Genomic DNA, 19,123 nt, shown 5'->3' on the forward strand with positions numbered 1-19,123 from the left:
TTCGGACAGAAGACATTGATCGGGCTGAGGAACAACGTCTGATTACTTGCGTCCGCGCATCCAAGTATCTCGAAGGTCTGTGGAGGTATTACAACCATAACGTCAAAGGTCGTTCGTTCACGATCGGGGACCTCGTCTTACGTCGGAAACAAAAAACCGAAGGGCTTCACAAGATATCTTCACCGTGGGAGGGTCCTTACATCGTAAAAGATGTTACTCGACTAGGGTCTTATCGCTTATGCGACTTAGATGGACTCGATGTTCCCAACTCTTGGCACATAGAGCACCTTATACGTTTCTACCCTTGAAACAACATAGATATGTATTCTTTACTTTAATATTAATAAAGTTCTGGTCTCCATAATTTCTCTACATTTTTTCCTTCATCATAAGCTTCACTTACCGTTAGCGGGATATAAGCCACTCCGCGACGGCCTCCAATATGCTCGACAAGTACGCCCAAATCACCGAGCACGATTTCTCCAAATCGCCGAGCACGGTAACTCCAAATCGCCGAGCACGATTTCTCCAAATCGCCGAGCACGGTAACTCCAAATCGCCGAGCACGGTAACTCCAAATCGCCGAGCACGGTAACTCCAAATCGCCAAGCACGATTCCTCCAAATTGCCGAGCACAATTTCTCCAAATCGCCGAGCATGATTTCTCCAAATCGCCAAGCACGATTCCTCCAAATCGCCGAGCACGATTTCTCCAAATTGCCGAGCATGATTTCTCCAAATCGCCAAGCACGATTCCTCCAAATCGCCGAGCACGATATCTCCAAATCGCTGAGCATGACTTCTCCAACTCGCCAACACGTTAACTCCCAATCACCAAACACGATTTTTCCAAAAATCGCCTACTATGCTTCCTCCAGGTCGCATAGGTTTTCTACAAAACCAACGATGGTCTTGCGTTCCAATTTTCGCAACATAGCCCGCCGATCGTCAAGCAGCACACCTTTTTTCCTTCTGTTCTCCATGGAAACGACCCAGTCTCTAACTACATCCTACACGCACTTAGGGGCTCCGCCCTCTACGTTATGGTTGGTCGGCTGCGGTTCCCTAGCCATGCCTATTCGTCCTACACGTGTCAGCGCCTCTGCGCTCGACGTTATGGACTATGGGCTAGTCAAGGCCTAGATTTCAGGCGTGAACTAAACACTCGGATGCTGCTTTAGCCATTTCTCTCGCCACGTTACCCAAGTTGGCTGCTGGGCAGCACGTTTTTCGCAATAGTAACTCCGGAGGACACCAAGGCTCTAACGTCCCACCAAACGTACTATGAGCTTGGTGCTCTGCGTGTTGGGCAGTAGGCCACGGTCTTATGACAACGCCTGTTTCTCCAACACACGCATGGGCTCCACGTTATGCGTTACGGATCATGACCTAACTAAGGAATCAAATAAATCAAGTATCACAGGCGGTCATATCCGGATAGTTCGTTAAGCATCGCCAATAGTTTCTGTTTCGCCAAACAGGTCTATATCGCCGACAAGCACCTTCGCCACATCCTCAACGTCATCCTCCAGCTGCTGGGTTTGCGCGTCGCTCAGCCCATTGGCAAACCCACCGCCTATCAACTGGATGTCGACGGACGGATAATGGGACCGAACCACTGCAAGGGCATGAGTAGCGGCAGTCAAAACGGCATCGCGGTTGAAGTTTTTGAAGTTCTCCCATGCTGCCTTGCATCTCTGAACGATGGTGTCCGGTCCTTGCTGCCTACTATCAGGACGGGTGCCGGTTCAACGTCGACGCAGTCGAGCACTGGTTTTATCACGGCAACTATAGTGTTGAAGTTGTCCTTCTGGACTTTGGCTTCCTGCACCAGCACATCGAACTGTGCCTTGGTTTTATGTCGATAATCTGCAAGAATTACAATGGTTCATCACGGCAAAAAAGTATTACGATGTCACTTCCGGTCAGGGGAAACTTACCTTTCAATTCCTCGGCCAGTTTGTTGGCTCACTCCGATTCCTTTGTTTTCTCTTGTTGGATTTGTTCGACGCTCTGGCGAAGCTGGTTGAGTTCTGCATCTTGCTCTGCAAGCACAAAAGATAAGAAACGGAGAAAATATACGGCCACTTACTGCAAAGCACATTATGTGAAAAGGAATACCGGATTTTAGCTTGGATACATCCTCCAACTGCTGGCACTTCCGGTCGAGCTGCTCAGTTTTACTATCGAGTTCTCCGTTTTTCTTCATCAACTGCTCGGACATTTTCTTAAGTTCCTCGGATACAATCGCCAGCTCCTCGGATGTCTTCTTTAGCTGCTCAGACGAAGCTGTTAGTCGCTCGGACAGAACCCCATTCTGATGTTCAAGGTCCCGCGAGTTCGACTCCGCAAGGTCCCGCTCGCGCTGGGCCCTCTGAATACTTTTTTCCGAAAGAATTAAAGCCTCCCGGAGTATCTTATTTTCCTCGGCGAGGGGCTCCATCCTCTTTATCAGTTGGTGCCGTTGATCGGCTATCCGAGCTATCCCCTGCGGATTAACAATGAGAGGGATAAAGCTTGATCTTCAAACAACATATATCGGTGTTATTGGCGCGGCACTCACCTCGATTTGAGTCATAACTCCAGCGACGGCGGATTTCAGCCTCTTTATCTCCCTGGTGGTGTTTTCTTCCTCGACGACTACCACCTCTTCACCGCGTTTACGGAGAATCCAGACGGACTGGGGCTCAGGTACGGCACGCTCGATCTCCACGACCTCGTCTTCCTCCGCAGTCGATTGAGGCACCACCGGGGGGCTCCATGGTCGGACCGCCGCTCCGACCACTCCTGGCATCCCTGCGGGTGACGACGTTTGCTCCTCAGCCGTTGACGGAGTTGCATCTGTAGCCTCCGGCGCATCAACAACAGCCGCAGTTTCTGCTTCCAAGGTAACGGCTTTTTTGGTCGTAGCCGAGGTTGCGGTCGCCGACGCGCCGGTTGTGTGCGTCAATGATTCACCATCGCCAGGTATGCTGGGAGCGGCGACTGGCCCGTCTTCTGTTCGTCGAGCACTAGGGGACTCCCGGACGGGAGCAGTCGTCGTTTTTTCTTCTGAGGTCACGGGCCTTGGCGTCGCACTGCGTAATATCGGCTTCTCAGTAACAAGGAGAAATCAAGGAACAAAATTATTACTCCAAGGCAAATATACTTACGGTTTGGTCTTCCGATTGATTTTCTTGAATCGGCGATGCCTGCCTGACCCCCTAGGCACGGCTTCTTGGTCGGCTTTATGGGAGGACTCCTGCGCCTCTGCAGCGGGCTACCACTCTTCTTGGTGCCCAGGGCCCCCCCTTCTGTGCGTTGTTCGGGGACTTCGGTAGTTTGTATCACCGGGACGTCCGCCGTTGCCTGATCATTACTTTCCTGTGATCGATGCTTGGGAGCGTCAGCATCCGCCGGTGCCTCCGTCGTGCTTGGTGGAAGCGCTGACTGGTCCTCATCATCATCCAACCACTCCAGCATAGCCGTTCGTCGTGGCCGAACTGCTCGGTCCTCTCCAAGAGAGATGCCGCCTAGTTTGTCTGCATGAGAGATGCCGGTCTTTTCCCACGGACCTTGTCTGACACTGGGGATGGACTATCCGACGGGGAGCTCGGCTCATCTTCTTCGGGCTGCAGTGGACGCTGAGGATCTACTCCTTTCGGCCAATCGGCTCTCGGCATGTTTGAAAAGTATATTGCCCTATCCTGCGAATGGATCTTTTCATAAGTACGTTAGTCCTATGCTCGGTAATTAATGCTTGATAGACGCGAAGCGAAATGGTTACCTAAGGAGGTGGATTGGTACAGTTGAAAGCTTTCGTTCCTTTTGGCCAGCTGAATGAGACATTTGAAGTAAATAGATCCATGGCACGGTCCATCACTTCCTTCTTTGTCAGACGATCTGTGTTTTCCCGGGTACCGTCATTGTCACCTTTAAAATCAAATGCCGGGTGGGCCCTCTCTTTGCAGGGCTGAAGGCGCCGCACTATAAAGCTAGCCACCACCAGTTCACCCCGAAGCTCAACGCCCTTAATCAAGTCCAGCAGTTCCATTACCTGCTCCATCTCAGCATTGTTGGGTTTCTCCGACCAGTTAATATGATTAACCGGAATGTGGTGGATGTCGCATCGAATCATTGGGTCACTTTGTTTGATATAGAACCATCTGGCATTCCAACCTTTGAGGGAGGTATTTAGGGGAACGCTGATGTATTCGCTGGCCATCCCATCCTGAGTTGTAGGTAAACGCCACTGACCACCTTGGAACCGCTACCCCCCTTCTTCAGACAAAATAGGTGCCTGAAGAGGTTGAAGTGCGGAAGAACACCGAGAAATGCCTCGCAGAAATGGATAAAGATAGAAACATGCAGAATAGTGTTGGGGTGCAGATTACAGAGGCTAATCGCCCAAAACTCCATAAGATCCCTCAGAAAGGGGTGGACAGGAAACCCTAATCCTCGCCAGAAATAATCCTCAAATACTACAGCCTCATCAGTATGTGGTGTCGGGAAGGGCTCACCACTAGCTGGCCTCCATCCAGCAGTGAGACGGTCTGGGAGAACGCCCGCCGCCACCATCTTATCGAGATCCACCGCCGACGTCTTCGACGACACCCACTCCTCGTCGCGGCTGACTCCGGTGGCCACTTTCTTTGGCTTTGCGGCTCCTTTTTTTCAGCACCATTTCCTATGGATTGGTCCTAGGGTTGGAGGCGAATGCTCGCGATTGGTGTGGAATGTGAAGCACAGGGATTGCGAAGGTAGAAAGTAGGGTGGCTTGACAGAGGTAGGAGGCGATGTGTGTGGCGGTGCGGTTATAAAGCACTTTCCCCACTCTCCCTTGACTCTGAGGGTTTTTGGGAAACAGTTCCCGCGATCAGCGCTACTTCGATTCCTCCAAAAGGGTTTAATGGGCCGCAACTTGGGCTATCGTGTCACAGTAGCCCACGCCGCTCATTTATCGCCGCCACTTATTCTCCGAATTCTCCGCATTTTAATGAGGCTTAGTAACTGATACTGTACACCCATTACTCTGAATTTCTCACCGCGGTTTGATTTATCCGATATCTACGCCAGAAACACGGGGACTGGCTACCTGCTCGAACGGTTTGCTAATTTCTGAGCCTGGCACCACGTGACTACGTCACCTACTGTCAGGCTCGGGGACTGAGTGGACACACTTCACCTTGCGGTGAATGTGTTTGTTTTTTGTCTAGAGGCTACGCTCGGGGACTGGCTGCCTGCTCGGACGGTTTGCTAATTTCTGAGCCTGGCACCACGTGACTACATCATCTACTGTCAGGCTCGGGGACTGAGTGGGCACACTTCACCTTGCGGTGAATGTGTTTGTTTTTTGTCTGGAGGCTACGCTCGGGGACTGGCTGCCTGCTCGGACGGTTTGCTAATTTCTGAGCCTGGCATCACGTGACTACGTCACCTACTATCAGGCTCGGGGACTAAGAGGGCACACTTCACCTTGCGGTGAATGTGTTTGTTTTTCTGAAAGACTCCGAGCCTCTAAAAGATAAAACCAGGTATCTTTACCTTCGTTTTCGGATTCTAAGTGGGCACACTTCCCTTTACCATGCAGAAATTTTTAATTTTGGACTTGAGCTCCTTACACCCTTATGACAAGCCGTGCTCAGAGCACACTGCTCGGCGATGTTGTACGCTGCTCGGCAGCTGCTCACAACTGCTCGGCGACTCCTTATGGTGGTCAGATCATGATTTGGACAGCTCGGTTTTGGTTCGCACCTGCTCGGAAAGTCTCAAGACGGCGTTGCACAACGGGTATAAGACGCTCGGGGACTAGCTGTGGGGGGTACGACCCCGGATACCCACGGCAGGACACATGGGCTATGCCTCCAGGGGCGGCCTAGCCCGCAAGAAGGAGCCTTGCGGGACACGGTTCTGCTCGGCGAACCCCGCAAGGCACGGAGAGGATATCCTGAAGATGTTACGAGATCTGATAGGATACGTACGATCCCATGTTTCTTGTAATCTGTTATTACTTTCCGGTTATCTCTTAGATCTAACCGACTTGTAACCTAGCCCCCCAGACTATATAAGGCGGGCATGGACTCCCTACAAATTCACGGCAAATCATACGATAGCTAATACAAACCAACAGACCACAGGAGTAAGGTGTTACGTCGTACTGACGGCCTGAACCTGTATAACTCGTGTGTCTCTGTTGCCTTCTTGTTCTTGATCACACGCTCCTCTGTCGATCAATCTACCATCGCGGGATACCCCTCGGTGGACTGCCGACGATATTCTATCGACAGTTGACGCGCTAGGTAGAGGTGTGCGTGCTGTTTCCTTGTCGAACAAGATGGTTTTTTCCGTAGGCTCTTTGTCCCTCCCGCAGCCCGGCCAGATCTTCACGGTCGGATCCATCACGTGGGTCATCAACGCCGACGAAGTTGGAGAGCTTCTCGAACCGGTGCAGATCTGTTATGCACCGACCACCCTTGCACCTGTAACTGCAGGTCCAATCTCGAAACCACTTCCGCCTGGGCCGCGCTCTCCACGCCCGCCTCCTCCGCACCGGGTCACTCCTCGAGTCCGACGCCGTCGTCGCCAACTCGCTCCTCACGCTCTACTCCAAGTGCGGCGCCGTGGCCGCCGCGCGCAGCGTGTTCGACGGAATGCCCGTCGGCCTGCGGGACCTCGTCTCCTGGACGGCCATGGCGTCCTGCCTCTCGCGAAACGGCGCGGAGGCGGAGGCGCTCCGCCTGTTCGGCGAGACGCTCGAGGAGGGTCTCCTGCCGAACGCGTTCACGCTGTGCGCCGCGGCCCAGGCCTGCTTCGTCACCGAGCTCTTCCGCTCGGCTGGTGGCGCGGTTCTTGGTTTGGTGTTCGAGTTGGGTTTCTGGGGCACTGACGTCTCGGTGGGTTGCGCTCTGATTGACATGTTCGCGAAGAATGGGGATTTGGTGGCGGCGCGCAGGGTGTTTGATGGATTGTTCGAGAGGACGGTTGTCGTCTGGACATTGCTGATTACACGGTATGCGCAAAGTGGCTATTCTGACGAGGCTTCAGAATTGTTTCCTGACATGTTGGAGAATGGATTTCAGCCGGATCAGTACACCATGAGCAGTATGTTATCGGCTTGTGCAGAGTTGGGATCATTCAGGTTGGGGCAGCAACTGCACTCTCTAGCGCTCAGGCTTGGACTGGAATCAGACAGTTGCGTGAGCTGTGGACTTGTGGACATGTATGCAAAGTCTCACAATGGACAGTCCTTGCACAATGCGAGGAAAGTCTTCAATCGGATGCCAAAGCATAATGTGATGTCATGGACAGCACTTTTGTCAGGGTATGTGCATCGTGGATCGCAGGACAACCAGGTGATGGTACTGTTTTGCGAGATGTTAAATGAAGGCATCAGACCAAACCATATCACATATTCTAGTATGCTTAAGGCGTGTGCTAACCTTGGTGATCAAGATTCAGGCAGGCAAATTCATACCCACTGCGTCAAATCCAGCCTAGCTGACTTAACGTTGTTGGGAATGCTCTAGTAAGCATGTATGCTGAATCTGGTTCCATGGAGGAAGCTAGACATGCGTTTGACCAGCTGTATGAAAAGAACATGGTACCCTTCAGCTGCAATTTAGACGGAGTTGGGAGGAGCAACACTTATCAAGATTATCAGATTGAAAGAATGGAGTTAGGAAACAACACTTTCACATTTGCTAGTCTGATCAGTGCCGCCGCTAGTGTAGGGTTACTAACCAGAGGTCAACAGCTGCATGCCCTCTCACTGAAGGCTGGATTTGTGTCAGATAGAGCCATAGGCAACTCTCTTGTGTCTATGTATTCTAGATGTGGATACCTAGTAGATGCTTGCCAAGCCTTTGATGAAATGAATGACCATAATGTGATCTCATGGACTTCAATGATTAGTGGTTTGGCGAAACATGGGTATGCAGCGAGAGCTCTGGAATTGTTTCATGATATGATCGCAGCTGGGGTGAAACCAAATGATGTCACATACATTGCTGTTTTATCTGCATGTAGTCATGCCGGTCTAGTTAAAGAAGGGAAGGAACGCTTTACAATGATGCAGAAGGATCATGGACTCATACCAAGGATGGAACATTATGCTTGCATGGTTGATCTGCTTGGGCGATCAGGCCTTGTTGAAGAAGCACTAGATTTCATCAACGAAATGCCTTGTCAAGCAGACGCATTGGCCTGGAAGACACTCCTTGGTGCCTGTAAGACCCACAACAACATGGATATCGGTGCGATTGCTGCTAACCACGTCATACAGCTCGAACCACTAGATCCAGCCCCCTATGTCTTGCTCTCCAACTTGTATGCAGATGCTGGTTTGTGGGATCAAGTAGCTAGGGTAAGGAGTCTAATGAGGGATAAAAATCTGATGAAAGAAAAAGGGTTGAGCTGGATGCATGTTGAGAACACCATTCACGAGTTTCGAGCTGGTGATACCAACCATCCACAAGCAGAGATCTATACGAAGTTGGATACACTGATAAGAGAAATCAAAGTCATGGGCTATGTACCAGACACCAGCATAGTGCTCCATGACATGTCGGATGAGCTTAAGGAGCTGTGTCTGCTTCAGCACAGCGAGAAGATTGCTGTTGCATTCGGTTTGATCAGTTGTACATCAGCAACAAAGCCAATAAGGATCTTTAAGAACCTCCGTGTATGCGCTGATTGTCATTCAGCACTCAAGTATGTCTCTAAGGCTACTGGTAGGGAGATAATATTGAGAGATAGCAACAGATTCCACAGGATGAAGGATGGGGAATGCTCATGCAGAGAATACTGGTAACAAGCAAGCTGGCTCACGTAGTCACGTTTAGCTGAAGAGCCATGTACAGAGTTCTGGCGCACCATACCATTATTGGCAGTGAGCGGCCATGTTCATAATTTCTGTAGCACTTAACAAAATCATAGTTTATACAAAGCATGAGTTGTTGTGATAGTTTATACTACGGTTATAGAATTTGTACAGTTATATGCACCCTCCTATCACCATAAATACAAATTGTTTTGGCTTTACCATCAGTTTGGTTGACTGGCATCGCAAGATGAAAGCAGAATTTTCAGAACCTAATTGCCGACTGCAGGTGATGAAAACAACTTTCATGTAAATTTCATTGCAAATCAAGATAAACATGTCCAAAATAGGCAAGATAAACTCATATCTGCATGCTATTAATATCATTTTATGGATGAATCAACATATAACTGCTTGCATATGTGAGTTTAAGCATACAGTACAGCCATGAAAGCTTGTAAATCATTACACGATTATAAACCATAACAAGCTTGTTGAGTAAGGTAATTCTTTCATTGAACTTTGATTAAAAAAAGGCACAGAATGGGTGTCGTAAGGATATACACCCATGAAAATGTTTACATGGACAATGGTAGACCACAATGAAATTCCCTTAGTTACAAAGCGCCCAAAGGCCAAAGGGTGTAAAAGGTTTCACGTGACCAAAAGGAAACTCCAGAGAAAGATATTAATATCACAAATCAGAGAGCTGGATTCATGATCAACTGATGAGAGCCCAATGCAAATGGCAAAATTAATTGATTGACCATCTGTTTTGGCATATTTGCAGCAGGACAGACCAAGACCCACCTTTTCTAACCATATGATTGACTGTTTGTTTGTGCTAACTCTAGTTGTACTCCCTTTGTTCCAAATTATAGTTCAAGTCAAAATTGTTTATGTTTGACCAAGTTTAAAGAAAAATGTACCAACATCTAGAACATCAAATTAGTTTCTTTAGATTCTTCATGAAATACATTTGGATAGAGCATTATTTGAATGCATATATGTTAATATATTTTCAAAACATTTGGTCAAAGATAGAAAAGTTTGACTTAGGACAAAACCAAAGTGAACTATAATTTAGAACTAACATCTGGTCAAAGCTAGAAAAGTTTGACTTAGGACAAAACCAAAGTGAACTATAATTTGGAACTAACATGTTTGATGCTTCATTTTCAAAAGTTTGTCATATTAAGAATAACTCAAGGAAGATTATTATGATATGCTGGCAGCAAATGCATAAGAAATTAAGATCCAAAATTATCATTTGGGCCTTTGCAGTTCTGGTGGAAGCCACACACCAAGCATTAACGAATTTGGATTAGCAAGGCTTTGCAGCTCCATAAATTCCTCCTTGCTGTATTTTATCCTTTCATCTGTTCAAACAAAAGGCAAACTGGTTATCAATATATTGTAAAATGCAAAGCTTCAACTAGGACTGTATTTCTAACAGGAAGTGAAGGGACACGACAGAATATCTTGCATCCTCACCTACAAAACAGATATCGTGTAGCCTACTTGGGCCAGTAAAACTGTTTCCAACTTCTGCTTTCACATGTGGTGATCGTCTACGTCTAGGTTTACGAAGTTGGGAACCACCAAGATTTGCCTGAACTTCCTGCATGAGCTCATGCCTCAATTCAATCGTAGGATGACGCTTACAGAATGTTGAAATAGCATCGCCTGTTAAGATCCAACAGCCACTTAAATCCAACACACAGAGTGTGGCAGGGGGTACAAATTGTAAAAGCCCCGAGCTCGACAATATATTCCCGCAGAACCCAAGGTGGATCAAATTGGAGGCAGCAGAGAGCGCATGCAAGGCAGGATCAGACAAGAAATCACTTTTCAGGTACAAATATTTCAGTGCTGCAAAGGATGCCAAGGGAGGTATAACTTCAGCTGATAGCGGTGTATCCTCCAAATTTATACTTTCCAGATATTTGAGATGCTCAAATGCAGACATAGACAACAACTTCTCCGAATTTACTTCAGTGTGAACAAAACCTGCCATAAGATAAAATTTATTTTTCTGCGGCAGAAAGTAAATTGATGTAATCAAGGAAACAAAATATTTAGTAAGCAAGAGCACAACCTTTGATACTTGTCTGGCTTAAATCTATCGTTCGCAGCAACGGTATCATGCCAATATATGCTAGAGCAGAGTCATCAATTTTTGTATTAGCTAAAGACAGTGAGGTGAGGTTTGGAACTGTCCCTGCCAGAATACGTAGTGCCTGTGAAGTTATTCCAGTATTCTTGAGGCTCAAATATTGCAAGTTTGTTCCAAGCTTCGCAATATGTTCAATTGCACCATCAGTTATTATGTTGTAGCTAAGGTCCAGATGCTCTAGATTTTTCATCTTTTCCAAGAAAGACAAGCTGCTTAACTTGCAGCTAGACAAGTCCAAATGTGTCAGTGAGCTTGCTTGGATGCTAGAAAATACTTTATCAATATTGCCAAATGTAGCTGCAGAGACAATAAAGTTTTCTAGAGGAACAGAAACTTCAGAATCCTCAGCACAAATAGAATGAATTTCGCAGTTGCTCATATTTAGACAGCGTGTGGTTGGAGGAATTGATAAATGGTTGACACGTGTCAACGCAAGATTCAAGAATAGCAGCCTTGCATAGGATTTCAGAGCAGAAGCTCCCTCATTTGTAGTTTCACTACCCCATATATCAAGATGCTCAAGTCTTGTCAATTCCTAGAACAATAATACAACTATAAGAAATCTCTGGTACATGCAACCAAAAAGAAATCAGTTGGCACGTATTAGTAGATTGAATGTATGGTTGGCAATTCCAACACAGGCACCTAGATAGCAAAAGAAAACGGTGGCACACCATAAGACTTCATACCTGTAAAGACTCTAGGCTTTTGTCTGTCATGAGAATTCCACCCAGATCAAGGAAACTTAGATTTGTCAGTGAAGAAATGAGCATCACTCCATTGTCCGTCAATTCAGTCTCAGATAAGTGCAGCTTCTCCAAGCTTTCAATGGTCACTATATGTTTGATGCCAGCATCAGAGATCTTTTTGCATCTTGACAAGTCCAGCTCCTTTAATGTGTTCATTCCTAAAATAACAAGGAAATTATATTGCAAATAATAGAACTCAAAAGCAGGGGCGAAGCAAGGCTATTTTGATGATGTCACTTGACAGCAATGGATTTTAAAAATCCACTCTCATTGCACAGGCGAGGGTAAGGCTTGCCACTGACACCCTTCCCCAGACCCCGCATAGAGCGGGAGCTCTCTGCACTGGGTACGCCCAAGGCTAAAGTGTTGATCTAAGAGAAACATGACCAGCAATCGTTCTTTTGAACACTAGTGACATGACATCGATGGTTCTGTATTCTGGATCCACCCATGCCCACAGTGTAATCATATGATCAAAGAAGTTTCAGCATCTCACCAGAGAGCGACCAGACAGCGTCATTGTCGACGTTCTTGCAGTCCGCCAACTTCAGGACCCTCAGGTACCGGAAGGAGCCGAGGTACGCCAGCCACTCAGAATCCACGGACAGAAATCCACTCAGGTCAACCTCCTCCACCGACCGGCCAAACACCCTACACACGATGGCAGACATGATTCAGCCACGAACCAACATGAGGAACAATAGCAAACCCAATAAGAAGGTACAGGACATTTTTTTAACAGGTATATAGTATTCATATAAATGAGTAAGAAGGTTGTTCAACAGGGAATGCTACATTAGTAGCGCCATTTGCCATACAAGGTCACGGCCCCATCACACAAACGCTAATCCACATTGCCTGGTATATCCATTGAGCTACATGGTGCTACAAGATGCAATTTGGGTTGGGGAGTTCGGGCGACAGAAGCTTAGTTGGTAGGGCTGGAGCCATAAACAACAGTGGAAAGAATCATTCCCCTCGAATTGGTGGAGGTTCTACCCTCTGTACATGCCGGAAGGGTCGGCGTTCTAGACAATCCATCGGTGCTCAAGAACCTTGTGGTGGGGAAGCTGCATCTAAGAAATCAAGTCCTCTGTGGCAGGTGAAACGGAAGGTTCCAATTACTATCCTTCTGTATGTTTCTGAGTGCTCCTTACCTTCAAAAGGTGGGACCACATAAAGGAATTCATAACACAAAATACCCAGGTTCCATATGTCAACATGGTGATCATGTACTCACATAATCCGTCTTCTGTTGAAGGTGCGCACAGACCAGCCAAAGTCGGCAATTTTGAGTTGACCCAAGGCTCCAACCAAAGATTTTTCTGGTTTGATGTCCTGATGGATAACATGCTTCCCATGAAGGTAGATCGGAGCTCTAGCCAATGATGCAATAAAAGTTGCTGAACGCCTCTCCCAGAAATGCTTGCATCTTGTCAACTCCTTGTACACCCTTGGCAACATTGGGAGCAGATGCTCGACCTGAGATTGTTTGAGCTGGCTCTTGAAAAGAACTTTCAAAGCCACAATCTGACTACTACTCTTTTCTCTAGCTAGATAAGCATGGCTAAAATTGGCCCTCCCAAGAGTTTCCCAACCTCGAAATCAGACAGTACCCATCGCTTCTCGTTCGCATGGAAAACCGTCCTCGCTGCCGCGCGACTCTGTGGCGATCGTCATGGCTGGAAGAGCGGCGCGGAGGGGAAGGAGGCATGGGTAGAGATGGGGGACCGGGAGCGGCGAGGCGAGGCGAAAAATGGCAAAAAGCCATAAACTCCCCTATCCGGGCGTCGAGCATCTTGACTAGGCAGCGCGAGGACGAGTTTAAAAAGGGGTGCAGTTAGCTTACTCGAGGAGGGAGGGGAAGAGGAGGCGACGCGCTGCGAGGCGGCGGAAGAGCGCGTCGGCGAGCGGGGCCGGGAGGCGCTCCAGGGAGCGGCGCTGCCGGCGCCAGGCCTCCACAGTGGCGGGGCCGCGCGCTGCCGCGTCGATGCAGCGGTCCACGAGCCGGGCCCCGCCGCCGGTGGCGGAGCCGGAGGCGGCGGCCGCCATGGACGTTGTTGGAACGGTAGATTGAGTCGTGAGCGTGACCGGAGGATTGGGAGGAAGGAGGAAATGAGGTCCCAGGAAATGATGGGATGCGATGCGATCCAAAATCGCAAGAGTCGTCGGCGGAGAAGATAGAGACTTTGCCATCAGGAGCCGTATGGCACGTTTGGACTTTGGTTGCCGGGCGAGCGCTCGCCTTGCCTCGCTGGGCGAACAGTCGCTTGTTTGATCTCACGCGGACGTAATGCTAGAAGAAACACAACAAAAATAGTAATTTTGATTCGCATTTCAAATATAACATTCGATAACTCGCAAGGGCAAGAGGATGAACACTTACTCCATCAGTCCATCTCTCAAAGTCCTCGCCAACCTAACAAAATACGACACACTGGTACTCTTCGCCTTGGGGGGAAGAGGATAAGCACTCGCGCATAATTTTACTACGGTCTCTTCACTCCATCCTCAGCAACCTAACCAAATTACGATGCAGCTAAACAAACTCACCAAACTCCAATCCTAGCTTGCTACTACTACTAGCACATTGCCACAGTCACTTCGTGACTTCAGAGTAGCTTGTAGCCGGTGACCCAGACGTTGGCCGGCGTCCCGTGCTGAACGTACACGAACCTGAGGCTCTTGCCAGCGCGCAACGCCGGCAGCCACTTGGGCGGCACGTACCCGTACCGCGCCTTGTCGAGGCCCCAGAGCCGGCCACGGAACTCCGAGACGCCGAGGTGGAGCTCCCGGACGGTCTTCCTCGACCTGTTGGTCACCGCCACCGAGTAGCGGTAGTACGTCGTGCGGCGACGACGATGTATGGTTCGCGGCGGCCTGGAACTCTTCGAGCCCGGTGCCGCAGGCGCCGGCGAGGCGGGCGAGGACGCCGAGCAGCGGCGCGCTGTTGTAGGTGGCGGCCTCCGTCTGCTCGTAGTTGTTCCGCTCGTCGGCGAAGTCGTCGTACTCGTCGGGCCCGCCGACGATGGCGCCCTCCAGGACGTTGGGGTTGCCGGCCTGCCGCGGGTACCAGGCGGAGTACCCCTCCTGGCAGCTGACGAAGGACGGGTCCGTCCTGACGGACACGATGGAGGCGCCGCGGTGGTGCACCTGCCGCGGGAAGCTGCCGCCGTACCCGACCATGTAGCTGGTGCCCCGCGGGTTGTCGCCCAGGATGTAGTTCACCTGGGACCTGACGAAGGCGAGGATCTCGAAGGGCCGCGCGGCGCCCGCGGGGCACCGCACGGCGCCGCCGGAGCCGGGCAGCGCCGTGGCGTAGTCCGCGTACACCGTCAGCAGGAACGACGCGCTGGTGACGAACTGGAGGTTGTTCCAGCGCTGGTGGTACATGACGCCGCCCGGGGTCCGCGGCACGTTCACGGCGCCCTTGCCGACGCAGGAGCACACGAAGAACTCGGCGTTCTGCCGGTACCGCTGCAGCGCCGCGGCGTGCGCACCGGCACGGCCCTGCAGGAGGAACTTGGCTGCCAGCACCTGCACGCCGGGGTACTTGACGTCCCAGCCGAACTGGTTGATGGACCAGCCCGTGCCGCCCAGAGCGTCGCCGTTGCGAGCCAGGTACTCGAGGTAGCACCCTTCCTCCGTCGCCTCGTACAGCCACGCCGCCGCCCACAGAAGCTCGTCCTGGACCACGGGAACCAGGTTGTCAGGTACTACGACATTGAATTGAAGTTGAAGGCCATTGTGCGTGTTTGCAGCTGAGCTGACTTACCCCGTATCCGCTGAAGGATCCGTAGTAGTTGCGAGCGACGGTGATGCTGGCGTCGTACTTGCCGCGGTACTTGTCGGCGAACTGGAACAGCTGGAAACGACGACATAGGACACATTGCAAATCAGAATCTAGAGGTGCAATGTTATGTCACGATTTCTGCTCAATTGGGCTGGGCACTTGGGAGGAACTGTCCTAGTAAATTATAATGCAAAATACCTGTTTGGCATGTTCAAGGAGCAGGTTGGCGTAGCCCGGGTAGGTGTTGCGGAACACGAGGGAGGCGGCGGCCATGGCCGCGGCGGTCTCTCCGGCGAGGTCGGACCCGGGGTTCTGGGGGTCAATGCGGAACGCCTGGCGGCTGGTCGACATGTCCTCAGGCCGCTGCCAGCAGCTGTGGTCCGTGTCGCCGTCGCCCACCTCGCCGTACAGCACCTCGGGCTCCGGGTGGGCCTTGATGAAGTAGTCGGTGCCCCACTTGACGGCGTCCATGGCGTTGCGCAGCTCCCCGGCCGCCGCCATCTGCCTGCCGTACTCCAGGATGCCCCACGACATCATGGTCACCGTGAACGCCATCGGCAGGCCGAACTTCACGTTGTCCCCTGCGTCATAATACCCTCCGACGAGGTCCACCTGGCCGGCGAGACAAAAACAGAGAGAAAAAAAATCTTGTTCAGCACAGCAACGCGCCCTGCCTGCCATGGTCACAAACTCACAATGCTAGCTAGCAACAGCATTGAACTTTGATGAATAATGACTAGTGCTACGAAGCGCATTGTTCGTACTCCGTTGGCCTTTCCGTCGAAGAGACCCGAGTTCCCTCTCCAGGTGACCCTCTGGTTGGGCGGGAGCACGCCGGACCGCTGCGTCTCGAAGTAGAGGATGGTCTTCTTCAATGCCGCGGCGTAGTCATGGCCGCCGGCCCCGGAAGCCGTCCTCACCACCGATGCAAGTGCCAAGAGGCCAAGTAGCGCAATCACGTTCATGGCCATGGCAATGCACCAGTGAGTGAGGCGAGCTGTATGTACTGTACCAGAGTGAGTGTGCAGGGTGTCTCTGGTTGGCTTTGGACTTTGGAGGGAGCTCAAAGCAGAGGTATTTATAAAATTGGATTTGGAGGGAACAAGGGACATGGATAGAGATTCAAAGCTGGGCTTGACTACTTGTGTACCAGGCTGCAGCTCGATCGATCACCTTTCGGACTTTAGCTCGATCGATTCTTGTATGCTCATGATGCGGCAAATTTCTTCTTCTTTTTTCCCTTTTCTCTTTGTTGCATGCATTTCCTGTATACATTCAGTTTTTTTTTAAAAAAAAATTCCTGCATACATTTTACGGTCACCAAAATGGATAGGCATCCACAGTTTGCATTTCAATAAGTAAATAAAGAAAATTAAAAGAACAGGTGCTATGCTCCTTTGTTGCAATCAGATACAATGGTCTTGTTGATTTTAGCACACGAGATTTCGGCTGTGTTTGGTTGAGCTTCCATAAAGTGCTTCTGCTGCTAAAAAGCATAACATCAACCAAAATGGTAGAATCTGAAGTTGTTTTCTTAGAGGAGCGGTTGTTTTCACGAAGTATAATTTTTGTAACACTTTGAACCCTACTTTTTGGCTTTTACCTTTTCCAAATGAATGAAAATAGAGAGATGTTTTTATGACTGTTTCAAAGAAAATAAATAGAAAGGTACTCCCTCTGTCCCACAATTTATGTCGTTCTGGCGCTGGTTCAAAACGTCCAGGTTCAGTGGAGAGAGCAAGCATCGGAGTGTGTACACGGCCAAGTTCAGACAATAAATGATGTACCTTGTTGAGTGCTACAACGACTCATATATCGAGACAGAGGGAGTAGGTTTTATAGCTGTTTCAACTAAATAGTTTATAACTTTTACATAACACATGTCTCACTATAGCTTTCCACGGCTTATAGCTCACAATAGTTTTTTTTTTTTTTTGAACTCACAGTTCAACCAACCAGACCCTTCATCTCTTGTGATAAAAAACATTCAGTATGGTCAAGTAAGGCATTTGCCACATTTTGTGTTCATTGCCACAAAAATCGGGAAGTTGGGTACGGCTGTATGGGAAATCTCCCCTGCGCGAAGTCAAAGGATGCTGCAAATGACTAGGACGAATTTTGGCTCGGGAGCTAAACAAATCCGACTGAACTTAACAAATTGTTTATAAAACAAACCTGCCCATGCATGCTTTCACACACATTTTCAAGCATTCTGAGGGTGTTGGAATCCGGTGACTAAAATTTAGGAGGTATCAAATGAGGGTGTCGTATGGGGTGTTCAGATACTAATAAAAAAACAAATTATATAATCCGTCGGTACTCCACGAGACGAATTTATTAAGCCTAATTAATTCATCATTAGTGCATGGTTTACTGTAGCACTACGTTGCCGAATCATTGACTAATTAGGCTTAAAAGATTCGTCTCGCAAATTAGTCGCAAGCTGTGCAATTAGTTTCATAATTAGTCTATATTTAATACTCCATGCATGTGTCCAAACATCCGATAGAACAACGACTAAGGTTTAGAGGAGAAACCAAACACCCCCTTACACTATGAGCTGCCGGCAAGAGACTGACAGTGTGCAGTGATAAATACTAGTACGTACTAGTTTTTCATCCTCATTTTTTTGCGAGTTCCAGTTACAGACAATAACGTCGCTCACATACACGAGCGCACACTTATCCCTACCAAATTTACATTCGAAAGGAAAAGGAGCCACCAATTTACTTTGCATGTGTTCTTGTCTGAGAGAGGTTTAGAACATTTAATGACATACTACATGCTTGAGCAACAAGCGATTCTAGTGTAAAAGAAGATCATATGAGCCGAAAAAGAGAAGGAACGCGAAAAAAAGCAGGAGCTTCAGTTGCAATTTTCGTGAGTATCTAATAAAGCTAAAAGAGAGAGAATATGGAGTACAACGAACTTCATTTGATAAACCATATGCAGTCACGTGCTAACGAAGCAGTTATCTTCAAAACAAATGGCACTATGGCAGCACATTTAATTTCAGCAATTCCCTATGAGGATCATGTATGATTGCTACTCGGCCCGTTCCAAACTAGTACGTGATGTCACCTTAGCTTATTTCTAAGTTATAAACTTCTCTAATTTTGCAGAGCTTTTTAGCGTCTGTGAGTTTAAATAAATTTACTATTAAGATGTAATTTATGGATAGTTTAGTGAAACTAATTTAATGATGTGGATATTAGTGTGCGTGTGTTTTTTATAAACTTAGGGCATGTATAAATTTTGTGGTATAAAGTTCAGTTGGCTAAAGTTGCTTTAGCTTTTACCGTCTACAGTTTTGCATGGTTAGTTAAACTTAAGATGGGACTTTAGACTTTTTGTTTGGAGCCTCAAGAACTATGATCTAAAGTTTAGTGGCTGAACTTTAGAACATTGGGTCCTACAGGACCTTAATTTGTGATGCTAAAAGTTTGACACCGAGCAGTACCGACGTTAATTTTACCGACGTTAATGAGCTATCGCAAGGAAAATTAGTTGACTGCACTCAGGTGGTCATTGGTTACTTATATACACATCATTAAAGTTAATTTTACCTCTAAAGGGTAATGAGCTATCGCAAGGAAAATTAGTAACTT

At 48.7% G+C, this 19,123-nt stretch overlaps 3 protein-coding genes and 1 pseudogene across 3 annotated transcripts; 1 reads left to right on the forward strand and 3 right to left on the reverse strand.

The window, feature by feature from the left end:
• Positions 1–5,830: 5,830 nt before the first annotated feature.
• On the forward strand, positions 5,831–10,178 carry LOC136515575 (pentatricopeptide repeat-containing protein At3g49170, chloroplastic-like). The gene is given in 3 exon segments (XM_066509125.1): positions 5,831–5,956; positions 6,471–7,479; positions 7,482–10,178. Coding segments are annotated over 3 exon segments (2,442 nt in total). The 3' UTR covers positions 8,789–10,178.
• LOC136516305 (putative receptor-like protein kinase At3g47110) lies at positions 9,305–13,863 on the reverse strand. The gene is made up of 6 exons (XM_066509666.1): positions 13,572–13,863; positions 12,219–12,373; positions 11,663–11,880; positions 10,896–11,508; positions 10,292–10,807; positions 9,305–10,176 (listed from the first exon to the last, which is right to left on the reverse strand). Exons 1-6 carry the CDS (start codon positions 13,772–13,774, stop codon positions 10,064–10,066), a joined length of 1,818 nt encoding a protein of 605 aa, XP_066365763.1. The 5' UTR covers positions 13,775–13,863; the 3' UTR covers positions 9,305–10,063.
• Positions 12,718–13,565, reverse strand: LOC136516307 (serine/threonine-protein kinase Aurora-1-like; annotated as a pseudogene).
• A 259-nt stretch (positions 13,864–14,122) lies between the features above and the next one.
• Positions 14,123–16,537, reverse strand: LOC136516306 (endoglucanase 15-like). Its single transcript, XM_066509668.1, is given in 5 exon segments — positions 14,123–14,566; positions 14,568–15,409; positions 15,498–15,587; positions 15,714–16,127; positions 16,280–16,537. Coding segments are annotated over 5 exon segments (1,785 nt in total). The 5' UTR covers positions 16,487–16,537; the 3' UTR covers positions 14,123–14,334.
• Between the last annotated feature and the right edge of the window lie 2,586 nt (positions 16,538–19,123).

Source organism: Miscanthus floridulus, chromosome 17 (genome assembly GCF_019320115.1).
Source record: "Miscanthus floridulus cultivar M001 chromosome 17, ASM1932011v1, whole genome shotgun sequence".
NCBI classification, from domain to species: domain Eukaryota; kingdom Viridiplantae; phylum Streptophyta; class Magnoliopsida; order Poales; family Poaceae; genus Miscanthus; species Miscanthus floridulus.

Coding starts and splice junctions, on each gene's coding strand:
- LOC136516305 (XM_066509666.1), bottom strand. CDS start 13,774: ATGGCGGCCGCCGCCTCCGGCTCCGCCACCGGCGGCGGGGCCCGGCTC. Junction 11,509..11,662: donor AAAGCCTAGAGTCTTTACAG/GTATGAAGTCTT, acceptor TTATTGTTCTAG/GAATTGACAAGACTTGAGCA. Junction 10,177..10,291: donor ACACGATATCTGTTTTGTAG/GTGAGGATGCAA, acceptor TTGTTTGAACAG/ATGAAAGGATAAAATACAGC.